We start from the raw sequence: 21158 nt of genomic DNA, 5'->3' as shown, positions 1-21158 counted from the left end.
CAAAATTTACTTTTTGGCTTTTTTTGGCTGGTTGATGAAAAAAATACTGCTCATATTGCTTTTTACTATTGCAATTTGATATGTTTGCCATTTAACTTGTCATCTTGGTCTCTTATGCGATTCTGAATCAACATTATAGTTATGTGCATTAATAATGGTAATAAAACTAACTGTATCCAGAAATATTAATTAAACTGTCACAAGTGTAACACAGTTGACGTGATCATTTCAGTGGTATTTGATCATTTATTAAGGAGTTGGAGAATATAACAATTGTAGAGGAGTTAACAATAACAAATGGAAATGGAAATAAGCAACAGTTTGGTGATAGTTCATAGTAATATGACTTTTTAGTCTGTTGTGGCATGTTCAGTGTGCTTCAGACAGTCCCCTCAAACATTTTTTCCTCCTTCTTGTCTCCCGCTACTACATCTGGCCTTCTGCTGCCTTCCTCACATAGCTACTGTAACAAAAAATCACATGGTTTGATGACTGACGCGATTACGTGTAATGCACAAAAAAACAGGACAGCATGTGTAAGCATGTACAAGAAAAACTTTTTTTTCACCAGCCAAAGACTAATTTTACCTGCATTTGGTGAATGGCGAGTGTTCATTTGGACGCTGGCTTTAGGGACGAGAGAGGCAAAAGATCTACATTGGTGCTCACTCAGTATGATGCTATTTCATGACTATGTTTTGACTGGTCTCTTCCTGCACGGATGATTTCCCGTCGGTGTTCATACCTGACACTAGACCTTCATTCAAAGAGGAAGGTCGCATACAGCAGGGATGATTTCGGCCAATAACATGGCTGCATATTCACATAGAAATGTTGCCTCGGCGTATCAAGCCCAGTTTGCTTCCATACCCTGCGCCTTTTTTAGATGCAGTCTGGGTTGCCATCAACAGCGTGAGGAGTGACTAATACAGCAGAGAATAAATTTTGATTAATAATCCAGCTTTTATGGCTCATCAAAAGAGCTGATCATGCAATCGGCACAGCCGTCGGCAAGTTTTGCTGAGTTGGTATTACTGATCACAATATCCTCCAAGTCCCTCAGCTGAGCCATCCACAGTGCGAACCTGCTGTTCACAATTATGTTATGCTCATAAAAGCTTAGATAAGGGTAAGCAGGAAATTGCTTAACCTTGTAAAAAAAAAAAAAAAAAGCAAAGGCTGCTGATGTCAGATTAAGACAACTACATTAATCAGTCAGTCTCTTGCTCAAACAAGCATGAAAACAGAATTGAATATAGAGTCAAATTTAGAGACCTTTCACACCTTTGGCTTGCATGAGTACATCGGCACCAAGGCCCTGCCAGTCTGCTGACTGCTGGGATTAGCCAGCCATATGCACTGTACTGACAATAGTCCAGCAGAAATTGCTTGAATATGGTGATTGGCTATTTGGTCACATTCACACGCCACTTCAAGCCAATTCATGTTCTCCTTCCTCCAGACTCCTTCTGTGAGAAGTGGAAGCAATCCATTCTTTTATATCCTCACATACCGACTACTGCAAGTCACTGTGTGTCAGAGTTAAAGCTTCGGTAGGTAACTTTTTTTTTTAAATCATTTTGACAGTCTCCATTATGCACAGTTTGTCTGATCTGAACTAAATGTACTGAGAAAAAAAAAATCTGGTCCTCCAGGCTGCTTCTGGGGCCGTCTCAAACAAATCAAACAACCAATCACCTCAAACAAGCGTCGAGATCTCCTCCAGTCACATCTTGTGCACACATATGCGTGCACTACTGCTGTGCACGCTCGCTTCCCCTCCCCCAGAAAGTGTGGCTAACCCTCCTTAGCTACAGTAATATTGCTTATCTTACATGGCTACTTTGACAAGGTACTGAATCTCAGGTGGGTGTTGTTTCAGCCGACACCCGCCAAGTCATCCCACCCTGCAAAGCTACCCTACCCTTGCCTTAACTTGGCTGGATTAAAGTTTAAAGCCCCAATTCACAATCTGTGCAGATTGGTGTGGAATGTTTGAGTCGACACTCTTTATTCAGCACAGACATATCCATGGTATGCTAGTTAAGGAACATCCTACCCCTCTATGTCAGATCTGGCCCTTGTACAAGCACTGCTAAGCACTGCCTTGTTGCCTTGTTGCTGGATATGCATCATTTTTCCTTGGCTTTTGGATCCTTGTCTTTTGAAATCTGCTTTGTATACGAAGTTTGTGTTTTATGTTTATCTGTGTCTCATATGTTGGAATCAATTTTGATTATTATTATGCGTCAGAGCTGTACAGCACTTTGGCTGTTTCAAATGTGCTTTATAAATGAATTGACTTGACTTACAGTGTGCCTGTCCCATGAAAAGTGCCCAAAATGGCAGCATATAATGCGTTTGGTTGTGGCAACAGTAGTAGTCCTGCAGGACCTCCAAGATGTTTTTACAAGAGCAGCATATGACAGCCTCGAAGGCTTTTCTAGATGGATCAGATGTGTTTGGGAAAAGCCTCACACACTGGCTGGCAGCAGGTTGTGGAAAAGGGCAAGTTGTGTTTCGCCATGTGGCTGCGGCCTGCAGGGTGGTGGTGAGGAGGCAAGGCGGCACTTCAGAAGGACAAAGGTCATGATTCATTTAAATTGAAAACTTGGATATCCAATAATTATAAAAGTCCTGTCACTGTAGGCTGACTGTGGTGACTATAACCTTTTAATTTGTATTATCTACATTCCACAGCCTCTCTCCTGGGCGCCCCTTGTCGCCTTGTGACACACACGTCAGATGCAGCTCTGGAGTCCAGGGAGGGTTTATTCTCTCTGTCTTTACTGGTACCTGCTGGGTGAAGGTCAGAGGATCATGTGCCTGGATGAGACGGTGGCAGCAGTGACTACTGTGTTGGCCCTGCTTAACGCAGCCCTGCATGGTCCGCTTGGCAGCAGCAGTCTGCATTTTCCAAAGCTATATTAGAATCTAGTTGTTTTGTTTTTTTTAGGGATACCCTTGCACTGCGCTGTCCTATTTTCTCTGTGTATGCCTTGAGGGAGATGCGCGTGAGTAGCAAGTGTTCCCTGACCTACAGTTTTAGCCCCAGCATTATACTGCATGAGCCAGGCCAGATCAGGCCAATCCAGACCAGGCTAGCTACAGCCCAAAGCCATGGTCTCAAGGAAGGCGACGCTCAGGAAAGCTTGGGCACTCGAGAAAAAATGTTGAATCCTACATGGAGCCTGCTTTTGATGCAGTGGTGGAGAGAAAGAAACACAATGGCAGTGTAAATAATAATCCAGTGCAGTAAGACATCACATAGACATTCTATGCTGTGCCACAAACACAGGCAGTCGAGGATACAGTGCTTCACTTAAACCAAGATGAAAATGTGCAGCACAGCGCTGACAGCAAAGAGAATTTACTGCTTGCAAATCAAAAAGATTATTTTATTATGCCTCACATGAATGGGTGTGAGGCGGAACCTTTTCCTGAAATGCATTACCTCTCTCTCTCTCTCTCTCTCTCTCTCTCTCTCTCTCTCTCTCTCTCTCTCTCTCCTTCCCTCCATCAGTAACATATTCAGAGAAGTGCTGAATCTGCCAATGCAGAACTCCAATTACTTTTCAGTGTTGGGTTGAGATTACACACAAAAAAAAGCCTTACCATACATGACTCCTAAAATATGGCAGCGATTGGATGCTTGTGTTTCAGGTGACTCATGGCTTTTCTGGGACACACACACAGAAAAAAAGTTATTTTAAGACAATGCAAACTATGTTGCTGAGGTTATCAGAAATTCCTACACATTCCCAAATTCAGAAAAGCATTTCTCATCGGGACTGTCACTGCGCTGCACATGCCGAATTATCCAGAACGCATCCAAAATGTAATGCGGACATCGCTACTTTCCTTCTGGCAGCTCTACATGTTACATCACCATCATCAATCTGGCGTCATACACCTACCTCTTCATTAATTACATTTCTTTGCAATTAGCTCCTCATTTTCCCAGTTTAATTAACCATGAAATTATACATCCTTCCTATTTTTAGGTGACGTCTCATCTCCTGTTATATTTTTGTCTCTTCCTGAATATATATCTTCTTATTATAACTAAGAAATCCCATGCATGAGATGGAATGGTAGGTATGCAGTTACCCTGGCAGGTAACGGAGGTGTGTGTGTGAGTGTGTGTGTGTACATGCATGGAGTGCTTAAGTGTGTATATAAGCAATGCTGTGTGTACATGTGCGTGTTGAGAATTAGTGAAGGATAGTGAAGGACGAAAGGAAGGGCTATGATTCTTTGTGTGTGTGTGTGTCTGTGTGTGTGTGTGTGTCTATGTGTCAGAATGACTCAGAGTGCAGCAGTGTTCCTCTGTTATCACATTGTGGGAGGCAGAGCTGTGCCTTTGTCTTCTCCCCATCCAGTCATGCACACGCACACACACACACACACACACACACACACACACACACACACACACACACACACACACACACACACAGTGGTGATCTGCACTAGATTACAGCTCCCCACAAAATACCATCTCCATTGAAGGTCCAGTCTGAAATTGCAGCTTGGTTTTTCCCCCTGTTGGAAAACATTCATGCTGCCACTGGCTCAGCTCACATTGTGATTTTCTCAAAGACAATGTTTGTTTTTTAACATTTTAAAGTTTGAGCAGAGCATGCATTTTACATGCATTTTAAAGAAGCAGGTCGGCCAAAACACCGCCGCTCAAGTGCAATCAATCCATCCAGAGTTTTTCACATGTAAAATTTTAATGGTGTAAGCTCCACAAAACAATACCCGCGCAGCCCTATTATATTTCGGTGAAGGGAGACAGGCTGGAAATCGTACAGACACAATCTGAAGAGACTGCACTTGGTGTAAATGGGAAAATATCTTTTTCTTAATATTTTGGATGAACTGTTTTTTTTTTTTTTTTAAGACTGAAAAACACTGTAAACAACTGAGTAAAGCAAAAACCTGCATTTGGAGTTGTGCTGTTAGAGAATGCTAGTGTATATTACAATGCAAATACTGTAACCGTGGATCTTAAGCACATTGATTCCTCATGGAATCAATGCACAGAGTGAATCAAGGTACTTGATACACTGGCAGTAAGGGCGATGGAAAGTCAACATTTTATGATTCATCACAGTTGCTATTATAATTTTGCTTTTATCTCAGAATATAGAAAAAAGACACCAACACATCCCAGTCCTCAAGAACAAGCACCAAGCAGAGTCCAAAACCTGAAGGGTGAAAAAGAATTTGCCCAGTGTGATCTGCTCCCAAAGTGTGTTAATTGCATCCCCTCAACAAAGTCCCACAGATACTATGGATTTGCACCACTGCCACTGCTGTGGAGATTTTCTCGGGGATGTTAGAATTATTGACCAGTTCTTTCAGTATTTGGTATAGGACATGGGTGGTAAGGCATCAACACCGACTGATTTTCTTTGTCATGGCAACAGTATTGCCTGAATCGAGTGCAATTTTATGCTGAAAACTACATCCCCACAGACACATTGCATGTGAATGCTTGAGAGCTCACAATTTTTGTGATGGCTAACAAACCCTTCTTCTCACCATTGGCAAAAACTGCTAGACTTTGCCAAAAGCTCTTAAACTTGTGTCTGGGGGATACACCCTTGTGGCTGTGAGCAGTAGGCGATTTAAGGGGGGTTGCCATCTCCCTTGGTGGCAAAATGACCAAAATGCATCCCCTTGTTAACCTGCCACCCCCCTCTCCATCCCATAGCAGCCGAGATAATGCAGGGGCAGAGTAGTTGTTAAGTTAGTCATTGATAAATTTTCTAACTGAGGTTTGTAAAAGTTAGAATCTTTGACCCCGACCACGGCTGTGAAATATCAGCAGCCTGACTGTGCTGTGTATTGATAAATCCATGGTGCTGTCCATGGTGCTGAAGAAGCAGACCAAATAGTAATTATGCCTTTTTCTCTCTGTCCCGTCCTTCTGTCAGTGTTGTCTTGGATCACCAATATTCTCTACTATTAATACTCAATTCTGTACCATATTGTAGCCTATATGCTCTGTACAGTAGCGACACCTTCATGATCAAAGTGACCAGTTGTGACGTGTAGCAGCAGAAGAGCAAGAGGATTACAGAGACACACTGTGGTCTGTAGTATTCCTATAAAATCCCTTTAATATTTATTTGTCTACTATGTTCTTTTTTTCTATTTTGCACAGTGTTCATTGTGTTCTTCAAGGACTATGGGTCATGTAACCTAAAATGGCCCTGCATATATCTCATTGTGAGAAACATGAGAAAAAAAAAACCCTGGATAAACTCAGCCTGAGACATAAAATGTGAATATATGTATTTTCTCATTCTTTAATACACAGTTATAAAAAGACAGTTGTAGTAGAGAGAGAAGGAAGATTACTTAACAAAATGGGACTGTATATTAGAAATGCCACAGTTAAGGCGTCTGGCAACAATTCCCTTTGGGAGGTTTACGTGTGTGTGTGGATTGGTTGTTGGTGTGTCAGCAGGGGGGTGCTTCCATTATATATTATTAATCCAATCCATCTAAAACCAAAGATGGACAGACACCAACCCTGAAATTCAAGCCAAAAAAGCAGCATTTTTTTATGTTAATGCAACATTAATTGCATAATTGGTTATATATGTCACTCTGATTATGGCGGAACAGACAGCTGAACTTCCTCTTGTTTGTGCTGGACCTGCCTATGTTAGCACAGGTGAAAGGCCACAGGATCTAGTTTTCTTACACGTTGTTGGGTACTTAATGGTGAGCAAAGCATCAGTAGATATTAATAAATCCTGACAAGCTGAGAGAAGAGAACCACATGAACTGTTTCACACATTACCCCATATGCATGCCAAGTAAGCAAACAAATGCATTTAAAAGTCATGGCACACACGATAGGCGCTTGTACCTCACACAATCAATTTGAGAGTGGAAAAATGTGCCTTTGATCCAAGGATCTGAAGCATGAACAAAGTTACATGCGGCAACAAGGCTGTTACAGATTGGGATTTTTTTTATTATTATTTAGCCTAATTGTTTCACCAGACCAATATGTATATTGCACCAGCATTTGCATTGCATCATCCCCATGGTAACAAAATGTGTGTGAATGAGGTTGGTCAGTGACACAGCTATGTCTCCGTGTAAACAAGAGTATTGCATTGCTATGTCCTCAAACTGTTGATAAAGCTAGAAGACAATGGTTTGGAAACTAGGGTTAAATTGATCTTTTATTATAACCAATGTTGGCCTTTTATTAAAAAAACAAAACAAAAAAAAAAAAAAAAAAAAACACATTGGTCTGTCCATGTCATCCATGTTTAAAATGATGAAGAAGATACAGTTTGTTTTGTGGTGTAGTATGTGTAAAGTGAGTGCATATCAGTGTTGGAGGGGTGCTGACTATGACACAAAAAAAGGAAATTGACATGTATTGAAATGTACAGACAACTGCTTGGTACACAATGCTGGATACATATTATAATGTTTTCTTATTCTTTTTTCCTGAATAAAAATAACCATGATTGAAGAATTTCTTTTCATTTCTGAGCGGAAAAGTGAAAATCATGCCATGTGCCTACAGGTTTCTGTAATATAAATTTAAAACTTCTTAAACCTTTTTAATGTCAAGAAGAGTTTCTTCCATAAATAAGCTCGGGGAATAAAAACAGGGGAATGTTTCACTTTAAAAGAAGTGCAATGTGCAGTGTGCAGCACTGGCAACTCAGGATTTACATGGTGCAGTATGTAGCAAATGTTTCCCGTAAGGAACGCTCTCTTTGTTTTATCTGTTGTCTTGTTCCCAGTTTCTTTAGAAAGCCAAACACTGCCACACAACGGCCCACAGACTTTGTACAGAGTGTCTTCAGTTTCAGTTTTGCCTGACTCTGGCTTGCTGCCTATTGTACCTGAACATCAGCGAGTTCAGCCGGGCTAGAAATGTGATGACCCAAGCTAAAACTTGCTGGCTTTGCAATGTCTTGTGTTCAAACACCCCAAAGAGAATAGACCATTCTGAATGTCATTCCTGGACTGTCATTCCAAGACTTCCCAAAAAGTTCTTGCTCTAAATGTCTCACGAACATGGTTGTGTAAAATATTGATCAGATTCTGCAAAAGTGCACCTGAGTGTACTGTAAGCATTATTATCCAGGGAGAGTTTAAGTGTCACACAAAATCTAAATTCTGTTTCCAATATGGGTAAACCACATAGTTGTTTTTGTTTGTTTGTTTGTTTGTTTTTTTTGACAACTGCTGTCTGACTAGTATGGAGCCAGTGTCTATGATCCAGAAAAAGGCAGCTAACCTTCCTCAATTCTTCCTTTGGTGAGTGTCTAAGTAGACTGCATGAACTGATAATGGATGAAAAGAAAAAAAAAACATGAGGATGCCACCCCTGTGTTCATTAGCATCAGCTCAGTTTCAGATACTCCAAAACAAGCTGGTGTTGTTGTCTGTTCTGTATCAGTGGCAAGCAGAAATGGCCATCTGTGGGTCTATATATACGGCTATTAATACTGGGATCCAGATACAGATCTGATGTAGAATACGGTATAGTCAGCTCAGCTATAGTTTCCACTCTTCCAAGAGTGAAATTATGGGGAAAACATTGAAGCTTTATTTTATTTTATGTATATTTTCTTTGACATGTAATGAATAATGGCAGCAAATATTGACTATCAGCATCTTTATGTACAAAAACACTGGTATGGTATCAGCCTTCAGAAGCCTTTTGATTAAACACTGTTAACTGTGTAAGAAATGTAACATGAGGGTGAATGGACTAATTATCTCTCAGTCTGTCTCAGGTTGAGGTGAACCGATGGATGAAATCACACTCAGTTCTATGTGCTAATGCCTTCTGTTCACTTACTGTACGGTGCAGCGGGCAGGAGAACAGGCATCCAAATGAGGTCATAAAGTTCACTTGCATCCTCCCTTCCTCCGCTCTGAATATCAGCCCTTCCATGACCCTGCCTGCCTGATGGGGCGGCGTTTCGCCTCTCCTCCCTCTCTCTTCCCAGTTGCAATGATAGCATCCATCTCGCAGTGCGTGGCAGGTCGCTCCCTTCCTTCTGCATTCTCCAAGAGTAATGGGTTTCACACAGATGGAGGCTCAGGGAGTGGTCTGCCATTAGTGCCATTGGCCCCACTATCACCCTCAAAACGCAGAGTCGGCTCTATTTGCATCCCACCAGGAACTGAACCATTTAGCCATTCAGGAATGTTGCACCGCTTCCCTCATCAGATTCAGTAGAGCTGTGTCCCTGGAGCTCTGTAGTGTAAGGTGGCTTCTGGGGACTCCAGGTTGGGGTGAGAAATGTCGTATTCGCAGGCAATGCACTTTACAGACTATATAATGTACAGTGAATGTACAATATTAAGGAGTCTTTATAAATGAAGTACACAAATGAAGTGAATCTAGGCAAACATCATTATGCCTTATTTATTCCCTCGTAAGCTGCAGAGAGGAGACGGAGATAACAAGACAGGCAACATTCCAGCGTCTTTCATGAACCAGGACAGCATTTCAGCAACACTATTGTCTGTATTCTTTGGAATGTCTGCCTAGACAGATGCAGCACCGGCGAGATAATGAGGTGAGAGTGCTTCTCCTGCTTTGACGGGACAAAGAAATGATGAAACAGGAAACCAGCGCCGTGAGAGACAGCATTATTTACAGTAACATCACAAAAATAATGTCTGGAACCGGACATATGTGTACAGAGCTTCTGCTAATGGAAGTGACCCTCTGTTTATTTAGGAGAGTGAAAAAAAATGCTTGGTTGGTGTAGAAGTGGTAATAGTAGATTTAAGATTTGAGACAGTTGTGATGGAGACTGTAAAAGGGGCTGCAGCACAATAGGAGGCTTTCCCTAATAAGTTGTATGTTCACTGCCCATTGAAGCTGTAAGGTGCAATACTGTGTTTTTTTGTTTTTTTTTTGTTTCTTTGTTTCTTTGCAACCGGAGACCTCATTGTTTAAATCTGCAGTATCTATTCTTTTTGATATGTGTTTCTGCGCTGCAAATCCCAGAGATCACCTGTCAGTCATGGTACGTGTCCACAGGATCAGTCATTTCCATGCTTTCCATTCATTGTCTCTGTAATCAGGCGTGCAGTGTATTCTGGTGGCGTTGCATTGCAATTCAAGAGGCGGGGCGTCATGTTGGTGTCAAGCGTCCAAACCTGAGGCCTGTATCACGAAGCTGGATTAAGGGGTTAGCGAGATAACTTCAGGCTCAACTCCGGATTTTCTGTATCACAAAGCTGGTTCACCTCTGATCGGGATAAGAAACCTGTCCTAATCCTATCCTGAACGCTAGCCTGCCCCGGGGCAGGCTAACTTTCAGGATAGGATTGAATCCTACATAAAGCACCGCCCCGTGGCCAATCAGCTGTTTGCCAAACCGTGGCCTGACCAATCATTGACGATCCCATTGAACAACGAGTCCAAATAAGGAGAGCATTACGGCATTAAAGGATTTTCCTTGACCGGCCATATCCGTAACATTTTGCCGACAACTCTGTATGAGAGAGAGGCTGTAATATTAATGTGAAGCAGCTTCAGCCTGGCTAACAGCTGCCTGCTGTACAGAGCTGACACTCTGTGGGAGAGGAAAACAGAAATGAGAAATCGTTTCTGTTTTGTTTTGTTTTGTTTTTTAATTTGATAATTAAAAGTATTTTTTAGAGGCGTTTCACAACATTTTAGGGACATTTAAAATGGCTCAATTAATTAGCTCTAAATATTTTTGGGGGGCAAATTATTCCTGGGTGAGAGAATGGGCCAGATTGACAGCTCGCTGATGCAAATATGAAAAAGGATCATTTGTCCTTCATTCAAGAGGGCGAGTAGGCATTTATAGTTGCCTTTTTTCCTGTTCAATCGCAGCTCAGTATCTGATTTTATTCAGGCTGTCAACCTGATGCACTGACTGACGTGATTAATTTTTGGCGTCCGCTTCATTTTATTATAGCCTGTATAATAAATGGCAATAAATAAATGTAGCCTATAATAAAATGACAAACTTACAAAATGCAATGATATTCTTGTGTTTTTACTTGGTCCCACGTTCTTTTAACCCTTGAGGGATTACACCTGGACGAATTAAATATCTCTCATACACGCAGCACATCTGTGCAGTGCAGTGAGTTCATAGGTTTCAGCGTCAGATGTGGACTTAAGCCACCGATGTGCAATTTGCGCATTTAGTCGGCAACTCGTTGCCAAGCATTCTGCCTTCTCTTCGCGGCAGCCGCGGCGTTCGATTTAGTGTGTAGATGTTGTTTTTCCTCCTCATACTTTTCCAGTAGGCTATAATATGCCTCACCTCCGCCGTGACATACGCTGTGCTTTTTTCCTTATCGCTCATGTTTGTGATTGGTCGGCTGCCTCAGAACCCACCCCTTATACGTGCGCGTTCACGGCTCCTGATGAGGCAAACCTGGATCGAATGAGCGAGTTGATAACCAGCGTCGTGATACCGCTTATCCTTGATCACCATGATCTCGATTAGTGTATCCGGACAGGTCTGGCTAATCCAGCGAAAACTAAGCTTGCTTCGTGATACAGGCCTCTGGAAAGCAACATGACGCCCAGCATCAAAAACGTTGTGGACATTTACCATCAGTGTCCATGATTTCTCCTTGGATTTTTTGTTGATGGAGTTTGAATTTCTGCATCTGGTTTCCTTTGTTCAGCCATGGTGGCTATTGCTGCCCATGCAAAATATCCAGTTATTATATTTATGTCAAACAAACTAGAAACAGAAAATACATCACCTCCTGCGCACCTCTGGATCTCTCCTAGAAAGGACCTACCAGACACAGATTGTTAAGAACATGGTGGAAGCTTTAATGAGCTGGTTCTGGGTTGAATCAATATTTCACTGGGTCAGTCAGTGGTACAGCGCTGCAGATTAGACATTTATTTACATGAAAAGGTTGTGGATTACTACTTTAATGCTCGAATCAATGAGGGTCGAACCTCCTCTGATCGCACAAGGTCACACGTCACCGATCCTCCTTTCGAACGGCCCTTTGATTGACAGCAGTGCTGCATTCACACTTTCACATGACGTTCTGTTCCATGATTGATTTGACATGTTTGATTCAGTCATGCTTCAAATCCCCAAACAACGGATGTTCTGCCGTGATGGATTCTTTAATGTGTCTTTAATGAGCTCGTGGCATTTTCCCTTTGTTTCATTTTGATACACTAAACCTGTGTGTGGGTCTTTTGCAGGGCAGCGAGGAGGGCGACGTGGACAAGAACAAGTGCTGCACGCTGTGTAACATGTCCTTCACCTCAGCAGTGGTGGCACAGTCACACTACCAGGGTAAAATCCACGCCAAGAGGCTAAAACTGCTACTGGGGGAGCAGCCCGCCATCACAGCCAAAGGTAGAGCCTCAGTTCATTTCAATCCAATATGCATAATGGGTGGAAGAGAGGGATCATATTGCCAGAGTACACAAATGCGGTTAGGGTTGAAAAAATAATTATAATTAGCAAGAGGCATTATTAGATACAACACGAGGTGGAGTAAATTCTCTTAGCTGACACTGTGAGGCATTGTGTCAGTGAATGATTGCTGGATTATTGATAATCTAACACAAACAGCACAGCAGACATCAGCCAAACAAAGCGGTTCCTAGTGGTGATGTTTGACTTAGGCATATTTAAATGAACTGTTATGTGGACTGAGGTGCATGTTTATATATAGTAAAACTCCGTCATTAATATTTAAATGAACGATTATGCGATCCGCGGTGTGTTTTTATTTCTTTTAAAATTCTGTCATTAATATTTAAATGAACTATTCTGCGGTCCAAGGCCTGTGTTTATTGGGTATTTTACTGCAACTATGAATCTGACTCAACCAATCAGAAATCAAGACAGCGGCTATCCATTTTATAAATAACAGTAAATCCCTGCTCTGTGTGTGTGTGTGTGTGTGTGTGTGTGTGTGTGTGTGTGTGTGTGTGTGTGTTTGTGTTTATTAATGCCTTCATTAATGCTGTCCTCCCAATCGCACTCTCTCTCACACACACACACACTCAAACATGCTCCAGAGTTGAACTGCAAGCAAGTAATGTTCCTTATGTGTGATACTGTATATTAGTGCCTGGTGTATATATTAGTGCTCAAAAGATGAGTCAGAGCTGAAACACCAAACACAGAGGTGCAGTAAGTGTCAGAATATACTGCCAGAGCTGAAAGGCCAAATCCATATTTGCAGTGCAGCCCTGGACTAATTTTAGTTGATGTACTCAATATTGCTGTAACTGAATAGTGTTTCTGTGTACTTGAACTGTCCTGAGAAAATGGTTTCTCTTGCTTAATTACACTTTGACTGAAATATTGTATTTTGCAGCAGATTTAAATCACACCCATTAGTCTGTAGAGGCTCTCCGTAATCAATAAATTAAAAATCTGTGCAAGCATATGGAAGAAACATTATGATAAAACATCTCGATGCAGGTTCAACGATACAATGCATTCAGATACGTTTTAAGTAGCCAGCTGAATGGTGCAGTTTGTTTCAGTCACAATTTGATATGTTGCAATGCAGTCTTCATATTCGGATGCTGCTACTGCTATAGCTCAGCTATTAGATGCATCCTGACAGATTTACAGAAGAGAGAGAGAGAGAGAGAGAGAGAGAGAGAGAGAGAGAGAGAGAACATCACAATGGTGTTAACATCTTATTAGGAGTGTCATTTGTTGGTAGTGAAGCGTGTAAATCATTCAACTGTAAACAATACTTTAAAACAGTCCACTGTTTTTTATGCTTTTGTGCAATGAGATACTCTGTTACATATGATGATACTGGGTTGCATATGAAGAATACAGAGGAAGTTTGGTGTGTAGGAACATTTGATGGTACCTTTTTCAGTCCTTGACACTGCAGGTGATGTTGCTCGCCATCCCAAAGTGACTCTCTGGGTGTTCTCTCACTGCTATTCAGCATGTTTTTGCAGAAACATTTTGCAGCAAACACAAACATGTTCCACACTTGGTATTTGTGAATGTTTTCCAGTGTGACATAAATTTCTTCATTGCTGGTCAACATCTTTGAGGAAACGAAGAGAAAAAAAAACAAAACAGAAAGATAGGCCCAATGTGAAAGGAAAAACAAAGGCAGTTGTTCGATGCCAAAAATAAAACACATGCACATCCTATCGAGATGTATCAGTTTGCAAGGTGTCGCAGATTTTTCCGTGATCCACTTCCAGCCTCACAGGCAATCTGAATCCATGTAGCTGCATCTTACACATTAAGCCCAGAGCATCTAGATGCATCCGTGAATTGTCACACCCCTATAAGTGATTATAGATTTAACCCCATTAAATCCCCAAATTATTAATGGTGATAGTTAACATTAGTCAAAAAGCTGTCCAACCTTGTTGTTTTTGTTATGGCTAGTTTGGGAGCATTGAATGAACTTAACTGTACACACTGTAAATGGGTTACTTTCTCTTCTAAGTAATGCTACTTGAGTTTTGCACTGTGTATTCTTTCTATCCTGCAAGAAATACCATCACCCCACACAATTTGCCCATTTTTTATTCATATTTCGGTGACATCTTCGATGCTTCTTTGGTCATTGCTTTGCTGCTTTTGCACTGCTCTTAAGGGACCCTACCCGTGAGTCAGAATGTTTGGCCAATTTACTACAATTTCCCTACATTTTGCATTGCAACAAACCATTTTGCAAGTCATGTAGGGTTGCTTAAGATTTGACAACATGTAATCACAATCCCTTGATTTTTTAAATATGAATTTTTGGTTGAAACATTCACCTTATAATGGAAAGCAAATGTTTCCCTGGGGACTATTTTCCCTGGCAGAGAGACCGTTTCACTGCACCCAACAGTGCTGCTGCTCTTAGGAAAACTAACGTGGAGGACTTTATTACAGTGATGGAATACTGGTGTGGAGAAAGTTTGAAGTCTCTGAACGTTCATTTTCATATCGTAGTGGAAACCAATGGCTGAATAAAAGGGAGGGAGAATGATACTGGAGTTTTAAAATACAACTGCTTTCTCTGGGAAAAGAGGTTTATATTTCATGTAGATATTATGCTAAACATGCAGCATCCCTGATATAGTCCTTTAAGATACAACAGTGTGGGCTGTACACTGTGATTTATCTTTCCTCGGATTTTGTTTTGATGGAGTTTCTGTAGGTGATGCTCTTTTCTTTGTCAGTTGTTGGCTGGCTCCCCAGTCTAGAGCTGTGCTTTGTTTTTTCTTACTATTTAGATTTAATCACCAACTGCTGTATACCTTGAGGTGATGGAAGTGTGCTGTTGTTGTAATCCGCTGGCAGCTGCTCACCTTGAATCTACTTACAAATTGGCAGTTGTGAAAATAATGAGAGACGGTCACTGGGGGAAACAGTGAATGAGAAGCCTAGCAAACATTATACTCAGAGATTGCTCTCGGGTCCAACACCTGAGTCCACAGTGGGCATGGCAGATGAGAGGAGGTGAACCTTGAGCTTTGTTTGTTTACCATGGCTTGTTGACGCTCCAGTTGTCCAAGTAATTTATATTCAAACCGCAGCTTTGTTTTTTTTTTTTTTTTTTACTTTCTGATTTCCACCAGAGCTTTCTGTATGAAGTTTTCTATGGACTGAGAAGACGGTGCATTTTTTTTTTTTTTTTTACAGAGGCATTGCTGAAGTTCCCCACTTTTCTCCCATGCAAATTTACTTTCACCAAATTGCACCTTCAGAGCTGAATTGGCGATTGGGGCACAAAGCTCTTGTCTTTTAAGTGGTTATCTGTATCCATGACAAAAGCACAAAATAATTCCTCTCTGCAGGATTTTAGCCACAAAACATCTGTAGTTCAGCTCAGTAGCTGCTCAGTAGCTACACTGCAAACGTACAACCTCTTGAATGACCGAGTTAAAAAAAGGTAGCATACCGCCCTTATCTCAGCCTTGGGTGTGGCTGATTATGCAAGGAAGATCTGTTCTGTGTGGATATGTTGAATATTGTTGTTAATTTTTTTGTGTGTACTAGTTAATATTACATTTTCACAGTTGTGCCTCTGTCTGTGCTGTTTTCTTTTTCTTTTTCCTTTTCTTTTTTTTTTTTTTTTTTTTTTTGATTTACATAAGTCCACTGAGACACATTCTCAGTGGAATTCTCCCTGGAATAAATTTCTGAGACAGATTAACGACATCTGCACGGTGCTTCCCTCCCTCCTGCCCAGTGCATGCTGGGGTAGGCTTCCCTGCGTGATCATGAATAGGAATAAAGGAGTTAAGAAAATGAATGAATAAATCATTCGTAAAGGTCACAAGACAAATTCACACATACCAACAATTAGTAAATCTGAAACCAAATGAATGTTGCAAGACAATTTTTGGCTTATGTGTGAGATCACATGCATGATAAATACATTTTGGCTGTGGTTAGATTTAGATACAATGTGACTCTCCATTCGTGGTGAAGTATCTTGTGGTGGATTTGCCTCTAACCAGGTGGCTACTCTGCTTGTGTTGAATATTTCAGCAGTAGATGCACTCCTGCATCACCACCCCTGTCCTCCCAAAAACAAAAAAAGCACATTATGTCGGTACATATTGTTTGCCCTCTCCTGACCCAGTCTGAAAGCAAATCAATAAAGAAACAATACACGTTTGTATTCATATGGTTAGCATTCTACCGGCTGAGTGCCGCAGTAGAATAAGCAGAAATTGCTATATTGCCAGCACAGTAAAGAGCCAATACACAGCAGCAATAGATGGAGCAAATATCCCCACAGTCCCTATGTGGCAAAGAAATAAGAGCCGAGGAGGAAATTATGCATTCCTTTACATAACTTCATACTCATATCTGGTAATTTATTTTGATAACTTTAAATTAAAACAAATTATTTATCAATTTTGATCATGATGGATAACTCAGGGGTGCACTGTACAAAACTGTCAAGGTTTTTTTTAAGTGAGAGTCTTTTCAAATGCCAAAAAAATTATTCATTAAATTATGTGTTTATTCCACATTTTATGTCGGCTGAATCTCATTGGTCCTCACTAACATCAGCCCTTAGCACTTTGCAACGTGTAGCTTTAAGTCCTTAATTGTCATAGTGGTAACTGTTTCAGAGACTGGTTGATTTGGTTGTTAAGGGGGCATTAAATGATCTATGACCTCTGTCAACCAGTTTGGGAACCAGTTGGAATGACAACAACACTGAACTCATCTCCACAAGTCTTTGAGAAAGTCCTCCTCCGCCTTCTGGCCCCTTTATTTACGGTGGCCTGTTTCTTATTTGTTAATTCAAATAATCTGTGGTTTCACAATGTAGTGCAGTAAGTTAGCAGAATACAACAGAATTGTCTATGAAAAGGAGGGGTGGGGGTCGGGGGTGTTCAAAACAGAACAAGGGAGGTTTGAAAGCCAAGAATCTCCGCACGTGGAGTCATTGTTGAGTCGCTGGTACTGATCAACCTTCAGATAGTTTCTGGTCCTTTTGTGTGATGAGGCAGTAAAGACTGTACTTATTGCACCTCGCACTGCAGCAAGACAAAGTTCGCTGCTTTTGTTTAAAGGAGCAGTCCACTTAAAATACAAACAAAGACAGTTTTCAGAGAGCAAAGTCCAGATAGTTTCTGTGTGATTTCTCTCACTCCCTTCACCCCAGGACAGTGGGGCAGGATGGATGTGTGTTTGTGGGACTCATATCACCCAAAACATATAGGTGGAAAACTCAACAGTGAGTTCTTTGATCTTTTAGTTTTTATAAGTTATTTATAGGTTCAAAGATCCTTGTTTGGGAGCATCTGTTCCCCTCTCAGCTGATTCACTGAGTGTAGTGATCTACACGATTTTGATCATATTGACAAAATAATGATTTCATGTCAGCTATCACTCATTAATCTATATTACCTAAAGTGATACAGATCACTGGCATCCTCTGTCTAAATATGGCATGAGATGCAGGGACATTGCCATAGTTTTAGTCAGTCATCACCTCAGATTGCTGTTGATACTTTGCTCTCTAACAGCTTTGGTCGTTTTCTGATGATGTAGCGCTCAGACAAAACCCTTTGCTATTTGCTCTCTTTGCCACATGCCACTGACAGATACAGCCATTAAGCATGCCATCTGTGGCCAATGGTCCAGAACAGAGGCAGCTCCGGTCGCAGCCAAAGGAGGCGATGACAAAGCTATCAATCGCATTGACACCCAGCAAACTGCAGAGACCCAGCAGAGCCTCCTCCCCACCTGACAGACTGACTTCACACTCCCACACACAAACACATACACACGCATATGCACGCAGGCTTGCGTATTTTTTCAGAATTGGCAAAGTTGCAGAAGTTTGTTAAAGTCACTTCTCTGGCAGAACTGCTGTCCTTGCTGGGTTGATCGATTTAAAATTTTAAAGGGATGATACACAAAGGGATGATACTGAATATTTTAGACTGTGCAGCCAATAGCCAGTATTTTATGCCAATAGTCATCGTCTTTGTTTCTGTTCTGTTCCAGTCCTGGCAGTATATTCTTGATATAGTCTCTCTTAGGGATATCTTTTAGATTGTTTTATTTAAATAGAAATGTGGACATTGTGTGGTTTTTTTAGTAAATACCAATCATCAGCATTATAAAAACACCCGGCTTTGTAACACTGAGGAAAGTTTGTAATGAACTGAAACACCCTTGCCAAAAAGAGAAAGAAAGGCAAAAGGCAAACAAAAACATGGCCTACTTTGTTTTGTTTTCATATCATTGGGCCAGTCTACTAATCATTGCACTAAAAACCCCTCTGCATGTTTTTTTTCCCTCAAGGATTCTTGTCTTGTTGGGTTTTTGTGTGGGAGGAAAAGTCCCTGAAACCACATTTAGACTACCACTAGCCACCAAAACTCTCCCCTGAATGTGATCATAGTAATGCAATTTTAATAAATTAGATATTCATGCATGCATTCATGTGTGATGTAATGCACATAGATTCCCAGCTTCACAAAGACAACCAGTGCAGTCTTGGTCGATATGCAATCAGTCAAACTGCGTCATATCGATCATATTGGAGGTAGATGACACATATTGACTGATATCAGGATTATATTAAAAGGCCAATATGTTGGTTTAACCTTTGCGCACCCACGGTCACAGACCATCTCATTTGGAGGCACACAGAATAGGCAAATTTACAGCCTCATAAGATGCATAAAAGGAAAAGATTTGGTCTTTTGTTTGTGTCTTGTTACGCACTTAGCTCACAGAGCCTCGTTGAAATGGAGGAAAAAGAAGTGGTGGCTTTGGATTGCACTTGTTTTATCTTCGAAGTGATAATTTAGAGCACCTCCATTGTACGGCGCCCAGATCTGCCACAAATAGAAAATGTCAGGAAGATAAATCCAGGGCACCAGGAGGCCCAGACTATTGATTTCTACATAAGTAACGTCAGTGGAGTGGCGGACTGCCTCCGTTGATCCACTCGTCCCTCGGGACCCTCTGCTGTTCCAGCCCGCTGTCAGCCGATATTGCAGAAACACAGGCCTGCCAAGCATTTCTTTACCCATTCACCCAAAAACATGCGGGCATCCATCCATACATGGTGCTGCTGACTTGAATTCAATACACAATATGATGAGCAGGTATCACTGCTGTCGTGGGGGAATCTCATAAACTCTACTTCAAAGATTTCCAATGTGAGCAGAAGGTTTACAAAGAATTTTATAGGCAGTGCAGGTTTTATGAACCCCAGGTCCATAAAACCCACCCGGAACCCATGATAAACACTTCAAAAATACATGGTCGCCTATCTAAAATAAGTGTTGTATAAGGTAATACTCTAAATATAAAACACATTTTTGAAAGATGCAGTAGATATAAATGGAATTTTTTTTTTTTTTACATTTTTTTCCCAATAGGCTGTAACTCCAGCTGGTAAACATGACCTCTATAAGCTAATACATACTCTTCTTTGCCCTTTTAGCCAGGCGCTTTCTTACACAGCTATGTTAATATGCACAATTTCAGTGACCCATATAGTATGTGTTCATCCACATGCATGTTTAGCTGAATGTTAACTGTCAGTTTGGTAAGCAGTCCAGTTCCCTAAATTAATACAGTTCCATTTTTTTGCATCTCAGGCGGGCTGAATAAATGCTAATTGGTCATTAGTATTTTTATAGAGTCACAGCCACGTATATTTTCCTATTCCTCCACATGGCTAATCGAGTTTGTCTGAGCACTACTGCAAGCTCATGTTGCCGATTCCTGGCCTGTTTCCAACCGTCTTGGCCATGAGCACAGTAGCTGCCACAAATGTCACTAACTGTAACATCTGCAGATCAACACAGGGACATAGCTCCCTGCATTGACGTCACTAAGAGAATCTGCACACTGTAATTTATAAGACAAAATATTCTCATCACACTATAGCAACGAATCTCTGTCTTCTTAATGGGGACTGTTATTGACTCTAAAGTTCTCAACTGCACTCTGTTAACCAACACTTAATGTGTAGGAATATTAACTCACATTTAAATTGTTAATTGGGCACTTTAGAACTGCATCCTGCTCTTTCTCGAATATTTGTCACATGGGCTGGCTCAGGATTTAGTACTTTTTATATTTTGGTACAGGTACATATTACATATTGAGGTCGTGTTCTAATTCAGCGCCACTTTTAACAAGTACATCAGTAGAGTGAACCTCAGTTTCTAGATCATCAAAAGTACAAGCAGATAAGGCAAACTAAAAAGTGTGGAAATGTCAGGGTCTTACTGCTCTTAAAATGCTCCTGTGACAATCAAGTGGTCATGTAAGAGTGAAGGAGTGCTAGGATAGTAGAATAAGAGCTAAAATAGAACCTCACACAGACAGTTCTAAGGTCCACTTTACTGCTGCATGCAGGTCTATTCTTTATCTATTTACCTCCATGTTTCTGAAACTTGCGCAGACTTGATCCCATACTCTGTCATTTCATTTTTGTGGCTCACCTCTCACCTTCAAGCCATTTGGAATAGGGCCAACAGCAACGAGCACATACAAAAATTCATAACAGGTGACTGGATCAGTTGTCCATCATTAGCTAACAGTAAAGAAAATTGGCATGTCAGTACATGATTCTTGATATTTGACTAAGTAAAATCGTTATATGTTATTGTCTTGTTATTTCTGTGTCCAAATTTGGTGCACTGTGGC

General features: G+C 41.0%; 1 protein-coding gene across 1 annotated transcript in view; it reads left to right on the top strand.

Moving 5' to 3' along the window:
• Positions 1-21158, top strand: part of zmat4a (zinc finger, matrin-type 4a) — a 127412-nt gene that overhangs the window by 64066 nt on the left and 42188 nt on the right. Inside the window, exon 4 of the mRNA XM_030059169.1 lies at positions 12230-12386. Within this exon, the coding sequence (XP_029915029.1) occupies positions 12230-12386 (157 nt within the window). The remainder of the gene's footprint in view (positions 1-12229; positions 12387-21158) is intronic.

The sequence above is a fragment of the Myripristis murdjan genome, chromosome 9, assembly GCF_902150065.1.
Source record: "Myripristis murdjan chromosome 9, fMyrMur1.1, whole genome shotgun sequence".
Classification (NCBI taxonomy): Eukaryota; Metazoa; Chordata; class Actinopteri; order Holocentriformes; family Holocentridae; genus Myripristis; species Myripristis murdjan.
This window is presented reverse-complemented; position numbering and strand designations above follow the sequence as displayed.